Below are 9,310 nucleotides of genomic sequence, written 5' to 3' on the forward strand. Positions count from 1 at the left end.
GAGACAAGTCCAGGCATGAAAGAGGATGATAAGAGAGCCAGGCCAGATGCCGAGTGGAAGACAGATGCAAGAAGAGACGATGAGGAGAGACAGAAGGAGGGAGGAACAGTGCAGTGATACGGTCACGTATTGGGACTTTGTGCTCGTTGAGGCAGAATACAACAATATTACTTATATCGCGCTGAGTTTTCAATTATTGCCGGCGAGCAAATGAGAGCAGGCCCAATTGAAGCGTGAGAGAGGACGGCGATGGGTGCAGATGAGGAGGAATAAGGCAGCGATAGTGTCTTAATTAGAGAGTGCTTTCCCATATCTGTTGGGATCTGCCTCCAACCTTTAGTGTCACAGTTCATTTATCTCAGGGCCAAAAGAGAGGGGAGGGTTGGGGGGGGATGGGAGAAAAGAGGCAGAGAAATAGAATGAAATGAGATGAAACAGGAGGAAAGAAGAAGAGAGGAAACAGGAGGAAAGGGGAGGAGCATTGGTAAAAGAAGACGAGAAGAGAGTGCGGCCCCTCTCTGTCTCCTTGATTCTTAAAGCCCTTTGCAAGATGAAGAGTGTCACATCTTTGTCACCAGTGAAATTTAAAGGGGAAAAGGAAGAAAAATTAGATAAAAAGAAAGGGAACGGAGCAAAGTAGAAGGACAGACAGGGGAGAGACAGAATGATGATGACAGGCCTGTTACGACAGAGAGAAAAAAGAGAAGAGACTGCATGAAAGAGACGTTGAGTGTCAGACAAAAATAGCAAGTAAAAGAGACGATGGCTGACATGAAGTTTGAAAGCGCAAAACATTGCTTACTGCATGTCCCAAAAACGGTTGACACCAGATTATCGCACACTATTTCTTCTGATCCGTGTAAATTATTTGAGGGCGGTGATTATGAATTAATGAATAATGCAAACCATTTGACTGCGATTTGTACTTTTAAACAACGCTGTCTACATTGTTTAAAAGTCTGAGATAAATTGAATAAAAAATAATAGCAATAAGCCTGCATTAGAGATGCTATGCATAAATGAGTCTCCAAATATGTTGTTTGTGCTAAGTCAGTTGAACAAGTTTTTCAAGTAATTCAAATCAAAACGAAGCATTTAACAATTACACACATTCTGATTTAACGGTGAAGTGCAAAAATGTTATTTCCCAGGGGTTAAATAGACTGAAAACAGGGGAAGGATCAGTCTCAACTGTATTATTGAGTGAAGGGCCCCTTTAACTGGGAGATAGAGGGAGTTAGATGATGGTGAATTAAGAAGTGTCTCTTTGTGAATGTGTGAAAGTGAGGTAGAGTGAGAAAATGTTTGTAGCATCTGGGCTTTCTTGTGATGGCGTACTTGTCAGATTATGTCCCAATAAAACCCATTTGAAATAGAAGTTAAAATGGGAGAGTGTTTAAATGGGGGGGGGGGGGGGGGGGGGGGGGGGGGGATGTGCATCTGTTTTGACAGAGAATTTGACTAGTGGACACATTAAAAAACAGCATTGAAATCTATCTTATACTTGCAGTTGATGTCTGCCTTCGCAACAAACAGATCAACACATGTAGATATTTACTTTATGAACTTATGACTCTTCCTCGAAGGAATGGAGACAGTAAAGTGAACACAGTTCACATCTCACAAAGTGTGTTTGATCATTTGAAACTAAATTGTTGCCTATAAATATTGCAAAGAACACTTGATCAAAATCATGGAAACAGGAGGAGAATAAAGACTTTAGCAGCCCCACAGCCAAAACCTTAATTTTCTTCATCCATTCATCTTAACCTGTTCTCATCAACTGATCCATCTGCCGGTTCCTCTGTCAATCCATCAATCACCCATCCATTAATCCTGCTTTTATTCAGCACTTATTTTGTGATATATTATCCACCCATTTCACTTCACCTGTCCTATATCCCCCCATGAGTTTCCTCATAAATCTCTCATATTTATCAAACCATCCATTCGTCCATTGTCAGTCAGGTACCTGGTATCTCACGGCCGTTACGAATCCAGCGCAGGGTTGCAGCCGGCTTGCTGCGTGGCGACAAACAGGTGAGCTCCACCTCGCCGCCCTCCATGGCCTCCTGCTTCACCTCCACCGTGGGCGTCTCCGGGGGCACAGAAACTGAGAGAGTCGCCACCTGGTGGTGCGTGTCATCCGTGTAGAGCTGGCAGAAGTAGCCGCCCTCATCCGTCACACTGACATTGGTCAACGTGATGCGCACCAGCCGTGGCGTGAAAAGCACCATCTGGAAACGGTCATCCTTCAGAGCTGGAGGTGGACAAAGAAAACGGCAGGAGTATAAGTGGCATGGAGGGGGGGGGGCGGAAGCAGGACAGCGTGGGATGGGGTTGTTGAAAAGGAGAGGAGGGGGGAGAGGAAGACGAGGTGTGAGGGAAAATAGGGGAGATGTGATGGTAGAGAAGATGGGGGAGGAGGGGGGCAAGTGACAGGAAGAGAGGCAAGATCAAGGAAAGGGAAGGTTAGGACATCAGTCATTGGTAGAAAAAGCACACTCTGTCTGTGAAGTGAGACTAAATTAAAATGAATGCTAAATACTTTATTCATGTGTAAAAACAAATGGAAAACAACAGAAAATATTTTACTCTGGGTCAGTGTAATTGAGTTCATTTTGTCATAATGCTTCAGGGACAGACACAAAGCGTTAAGAATAGTTTTTGTCATGGTGCTTTGCTTGTTTGAAATACACCACATACACACACAAGCTTAGACTGCCAAAATGAGTGTCATATTAAAGAACTACCTTTAATACACGTTTCTGGACGCTTTTTTTCCTTTTCTTTTTAAAGTGTCTTTGTTTTTTCGAAACAAAGGGAAGTCGAACTAGTGGGCTGTAGAACCAAACAACCTCTGCTCCAACATCCCACTGTTTTGACCATACAGGCTTTTTATACAGGTTAGGATGGCCGATTGGTTGGGGTTAAGGATTTGGTCAGGGGATAGGACTTCTACAAATGGGGTTACATTGCGGGCAATTTGGGATCCTAAACTGCACGTAAACCTGTGCAGAGATTGTGTGGATTAGGCTAGATAAACATTTAAATATGTTAATAAGCTAGAGAAAAGTAATTTTGATTGTTATTGTTGATTCAGACTTTAGATTATGGGAGGTGATCCACAAAAGCCTAGCTTTATGGTCATAACAATGGGATGTTGGGGCAGAAGTTTAATTTTTTGGGATTAGTGAGAGGTTGGAACAATGGAGAAATGACATGGCACCATCCAGTGGGTTACAGAGGTAGGCATGTGAATTAGCAGGCTTGGCGAATTATTAGCCCAGCTCAGAGGGGGCTAGCTCACTCGAGTGATAAGAAAGAGATTCCTCGTATCTCCTAGTGTTATCAGTGACTAAATTGGTGCCTGGTGTCATAATAGACAAAGGCTCTGGCAGCCTGTCATTTTTGGCATTTTACCTGCCCCACACTAATTGGCTTGGCTCTTTTGTTTCAACAACTGTCATTGACCACAACACTAGTCCTACTTGAATTGCTAGAAAATCTTCCATGAGGCCAGTGAGTCAGAGGTCTGCATGGAGCCATGCTAATGCAAAGCTGCACCACATACAGGGAAGTGATTGTGTTCAGACCTACAGCTGTAGGTTTGCTGATGTTGCCATTTACTGGCCAAGAAAGTGACAGTTGCTGGAATTGCTTCTACTTTTCTTGCCGATAAGGGCACAGCTTAGATGGAAACTACAAGTCCAAAGTTGCAGGGCGGAAAGTGCTTTGCTTTGTTGATCTGCAGTTGAATGACATTGGCCCCGCCTTGTTGAAGATACTTTGCATCAATAACACCATGTATCTGTGTTAATGAATGTCTATAAATGCAGTACATTTATCTTTCTGCAGGCATTGGCAAGTACATCATACAAGTGAAGTGAAGGGCTGCTTTAATTGAGTGGTATAACATTTTCAGCTTTGGAATCAGTTATTCCTTAGCCTCAAGATAGTTTGTTCTGTATTAGCAAACAGCCAGTTCTATTTCCCACAGTCTGTAATGAGAATAGAGTTTTCACCACCCTTCAATATCTGATGTCACTCCCATGAACAGTTCTGCAGAAGAAAAACTTCAAAACATGAGAGAAATAGTGACTGGGACAGCACCCCAGACTGGTTTCTGCTCTGGAATTGATAGTGCTGCTAAATCTAAAGCTCAGTTTGAAGTAAAGAATTTCAGACAGAGTTTGCAAATTCAGTCTCGATGGAGCAGCTCCAGGCTGTACATTAATACAACATAATAGATGTCTTGGTTCACTCATTTCCAGCATTGAGAGAGACTGTTGTTCATTTTCCCATGCACTGATTGGACTAGATCCTAAACCACAATGTATTCATTCATTCTCTTTGTAACTGCTTGTTTAATTCCTCTGTAAGCCCATTTCTAATTAGTGTCTGGCATTTTTATTGTTGATCTTATTAGGTTTTAATCATAATGGTTTTACTCGCTGTGAAAACCTTGGTAACTCTTTTGAAGACTGCTATGCAAATATAGTGCTTAATGCACAACCCAAAATGATTGCAGGGAAGCATTTTAATTGGATAGGGCTGTCCTTAGAGTAAGTAAGGCTAAATACTACAATTGTGCACAGTGTAAACTTTGTATAATTCAGAGGATAAAAAATAACCAAAGATTGGGAACAATGAGTATAAACACTTTTACTTTCTTTCTCTCTTTTTACATCCAATTCTGGACCTCTAGTCCAATGAGCTACACTCGTTTACCAACCCCATAATGCATGTAGAAGAAAGAAAGGAAACTACAAAGGATGAGAAGAGTTGAATATGTAACACTTTTCCTTTTGTTTCCCAAGAAAGAGTGGAATCAATGGTAAGAACCACAATTTGATAATAACAAATAACACTAATAATTGCCTATGGGTGACACTGGCTCGATGTCCATAGATTCTTATTCAAGACGTACTTTGTATCGACTTGACTGTGAAATCTCTCCCTAACTCCCCATCTCTATTTACACCCTCTCTTCGCTCCTTTGTGTTGGCTTCGGCTTACGTAGGGAACAGTAGACCCTACCCTGGATGTAACAACCGGCCATCTCGCAACATAATTCATCACAACTCAGATACTAGAGTATAGATATTGGCTTTGTGTGGGCATGTGTGCCAGAGAGAGTAGATGAGAAAGAAAGAAAGAAAGAATGAATGAAAGAAAAAGTCTAATATAGCTCCATAATGCGACAGGCGGGAAAAAAATCAAATCAATAGAGACAGAAAACCAAAGGGGACGGAGAGAGTGGCCTGGAGCAATGTGGTAAGTCCACTCTTCCTGGAAGTACACCCAACTAATCGCTCTACCACCCCCCGATATTTTCCCATCCACCGGATGGCGGCGAGAGCATTGTGAGCTGTTCCCCACTGACAGGTAAATCTTTTTCCCCACTTTATGCACCAAATGGCAACTAAATGTCAGACTTCTGTTCAAGTCCAACTTCACCTTTATTGTCCTATCTCATTTGCATGCTGAGGAGAGTTGGCAATAGGGGGAGAAAGAGAGATTTGGACCACTGTGGAGAAAGGGTCCATTTGGTTAGTTCCACTGCTCTATTATAGCTATCATTCCCCACAATCTCATAAAACACACCCCTGGCTGGTTGCTCTCCTGCAAACCAGGCAGTCTAATTCACAGCACTTACAGCAGCCCCTCTTTTGAGCAGTTAGCGTGGAATGGCTCGACACAGACAGGCCTCAGTTTGTTAGCCTGATATCTGGGTGCCAGATGGGCAATAGGCAGAAATGGAAGAGCCCTACAGCGAGTGATGGAGCAAACTTGGAGGTGGAAAGATCTGGAGTGAGATGTAATTCACGCTCCCAGAAAATGTCCCCAACGAGGCTTTTCAGTGGTTACGTGAGCTGAATTATTAACAGGAAGCCATCTATACTTTATACCTTGCCTAACCTTTGGATCATTTCCCAGTGATGTCTCTCTCGCCATCGCCTGACACTCCTTTGTCCTACTCTCCCAGTTGCGGTCTTTCTCAACTGTCATCTCATCCTCTCCCAGTCCTTTCTTCATTTATTCTCTTTTTTTTCATTCTAGCTTTCCAATTCTGTCTTCCTCCTCGCTCTGATTAGGCTTCATCGTGCTTTCCAAACTGTTCAAGTCCATGTCTTGTGGGAGAGCATACGAAACGGCTCTGTTTAAATACTTAATGGAACTTACCAGCAGTGCTGATCTCATAGAATTGGGGGGAAAAGTTAAAAGTAAGGTTTCCAAAAGCAGCGACCTCTACTACCCAATTAAGGCCGCTCCGTGATCTCAAAGAAAAGTTGTGTAAAACTAAAGTATTTGAATGCTGTACCAGTGAACAGTGAAATCAGCTTTTTTTTTCTTCAGTAATTTAGTCTGATCTTGGCGTACTGTTCCGAAAATCTTTAGTGACTACTGTTATCAATGTAATTACAAGTGCTAGAAGTTGTAATGAATAGACATGTGAAAATGCGTTCAAGCGGACACTTTTACACACAGAAATATTGCACATATAGTATATTCATAAATATTTATGCCTTTTAGTTGCAAGGTTTGGCATTTATTTTCGGTGGTTAAAAACACAGGTTCATGTATGTTAAAGCAGTTCTTGGACAGTTTGAGCAAAGTTTATCTTCATATAAGCTAGTGTGTGAATGTTTCCCTTCTCCTTGTAGAGGGTTAACTGCAGCTCTGTATCTGGCAGCACTTTCACAATTCATTTAACTATGCTACTACAGTTAAGGATGTTAACCTGCAACATACTAGCGCTTGAATGAATTTGCCATGTTATGTACTGGAGAGATGATGAATACACAGCCATGTTAAGGCTGTGTGAGACGGGCACTTGCATGGTCCTTGCAGCTAAGGAGTTATTTATCTATCACATGCTCAAAAAGCCATAAGACAAATACAAACACTGTAATATTAGGAACAAACCTTTTTTGCCATCTGATGCGGCCGTCAGTTCTCTCTCAACTAATTAAATCAGATTAAACTGTATTAATGAATCACAGTTGAACAATATGTTCTGTGTAACAGTAGCAGAATGAGATTAAAATAATAATGTGTAATATAAACTACGTTGGAACTCAGTAACATTCAGCAAGAGCAACTTGAATGAAGTTAGCTCAGCAAACAGACTCTAAGAGTCTAAATCACACTGGGAAAATCAGCACCTGTCACAACACTACAACAGCAGAACAATGCTTTTTAGAATTGTAACCGTTCAAAACTATCTTTGGAGCAGTATGTCAATGAGACTGAATGTGCTAACCATTCGGTCTACAATTTGTTTATTGATCATGCAGTGCCCTTGTTTTTTGTGTGCATGTTGTTGTTTTATTTGGAGTAAAGGGGACTCATTCACAAAGCTTCCACAGCCAATAAAAGGTCCAACTAGCAGCTGCTAATGGTTTAGCATACTTTTCAAATTAACCCTAACCAAAGCATTCGTTGGGTTAAAACTATTTGGAATATACAGTATATATCACTGTATATCACTTTCGCAAATCCTTTTGTTTTACTTCCACCTCATTTTGCACCGGCTTTGTAATGCTTAATCTGTCCTTTACGTAGCCTTTTGTATTCTGTACTCCTGTATTGTATTGAATGTGAAACTGTGTGTTGTTCAGCACTCATATGATTTTCTTGGCCAGGTCGCCTTTGCAAATGAGAACCTGTTCTCAACAGCCTACCTGGTTAAATAAAGGCTAAATAAAATTAAAAAAAATGTTAAAACTCACACCCCACAATTTTAAACCATAGTCTTAAGTCTGAGCTAACGTCTCGAGAAGTTTATTACATAGATTATGTAGGGCATAACCAACTATTGCTTACACACAACATAACACCAAAACTTTGCTCCAATTAATCTAAACAGGAGTTTCAAAGGCAATGTTCTATCCTTGATCGTTCTTTTGCTCAGAGGTTTCCTAGCAGCACTAACACAAAAGCTGGCTAAGGTGGCAGCTTTTGCTATAATTAGTTAGGAAAAAAGTAATGTTTGCCTACCCCAAGGCCCTCAAGAAAATCTGCCTTCATTATAATATTGGTTACAATGATAATTTACCATAACACAATCTTTAAAAAAACATGTGATTGCCAAGGCCATGCTCTAATGGGGAGCTGTAATAAGTTCTGATCTCATCACAGGGGTTAAAAGTGGATTATGCAGAGAGCTTTGAACCATGCTTTTAAAACAGTTAAAGCAGTCACACTGTTAGGGCAGAGAGGAAAACCATCATCTAAATTAACTCTGGGGTTATCTGACTTTTTAACGTGGAATGGAATCACATCAAAGTGTTGGTGAGTCATTGCTAATGTCTTTAAGAGACTGGATTCAAATGGAAATGACGGCAAATGCATAAACACAGATAGATTGGGTTTGTCCACAGAGAGAAATGTGCACAGAGCTACACACCTCGCGTGCCATTAAAGAAGAGGGTCTGCCGGCGGGGATTCTGGATAACCACGATTGATCCATCGTAGTTCTGCAGGCGGCAGGAGATCTGAGCCGTACCTCCCTCCAAGACTGTCACATTCTCCGCCTGCACCGCCTGACAACGGGCTGAAACAGAGAAAGATGAAGGTTGATATAATGATATAGAGGGTGGGCAATGAAGAGGACCAAAAGGAGGCAGAGAAGAGGAGGGGGACAAATAGGAGAAACAGATGGGGAGAAAATGATGTTCAATTTGCACTGCGCTTGAGAAAGAACCTTTCAAAATTAGGTACTTAAGACATCCTTCATTTACTCGCTATTCATCATATGGACACAACAAGGGAGAGGGGGAGAAGAGAGAAGGAGACAGAGTGATGGAGATAAAGAGATTGAGAGTGAGAGAAAAGACAGAGAAGGACTCAACAAGTAAAAGAGTCCTCATGAAAAATGCGTTCTTATGATTATAATCGGGATGATTATAATTACCGCTATTCATCTTTATACGTGCACAAACACACACATGCAAACAGGCCTATTGCCTCTGGCTAGTCTAACTGAACGCATCAACACACACATTTGAATACATAATGCCTTATTAAGTGCCTAAGTGGCTGTCTGTCCTGAATTTAGACACACTCCAGCACACACTCCAGCGCACACACACACACACACATACATACAAACACACACACACACACACACACACACGCATGCACACAGACTGGACTGGCCAAAGTGTAGAGCAGTGAGACCATCGTGGTAGCCTCGAATGCACTTCACACATTCTTAATGCCATTTCTCCTGGTGCCAAACCAAACAATTTGATTAAACTCCATTATCCCAATGTAATGGTCCTAATTACAGGTATTTGGAAAG

General features: G+C 41.6%; 1 protein-coding gene across 5 annotated transcripts in view; it reads right to left on the reverse strand.

Annotated features, from left to right (window-relative positions):
* The window catches only part of cadm4 (cell adhesion molecule 4), a 148,204-nt gene that overhangs the window by 21,760 nt on the left and 117,134 nt on the right, over positions 1 to 9,310 (reverse strand). For all 5 annotated transcript variants that reach the window (XM_034874881.1, XM_034874882.1, XM_034874884.1 and 2 more), the window contains exons 2-3: positions 8,414 to 8,560; positions 1,973 to 2,260 (exon numbers count right to left, since the gene is read on the reverse strand). In XM_034874881.1, coding sequence (XP_034730772.1) covers positions 1,973 to 2,260; positions 8,414 to 8,560 — 435 coding nt within the window. The remainder of the gene's footprint in view (positions 1 to 1,972; positions 2,261 to 8,413; positions 8,561 to 9,310) is intronic.

Source organism: Etheostoma cragini, chromosome 6, assembly GCF_013103735.1.
Source record: "Etheostoma cragini isolate CJK2018 chromosome 6, CSU_Ecrag_1.0, whole genome shotgun sequence".
In the NCBI taxonomy this organism is placed as follows: domain Eukaryota; kingdom Metazoa; phylum Chordata; class Actinopteri; order Perciformes; family Percidae; genus Etheostoma; species Etheostoma cragini.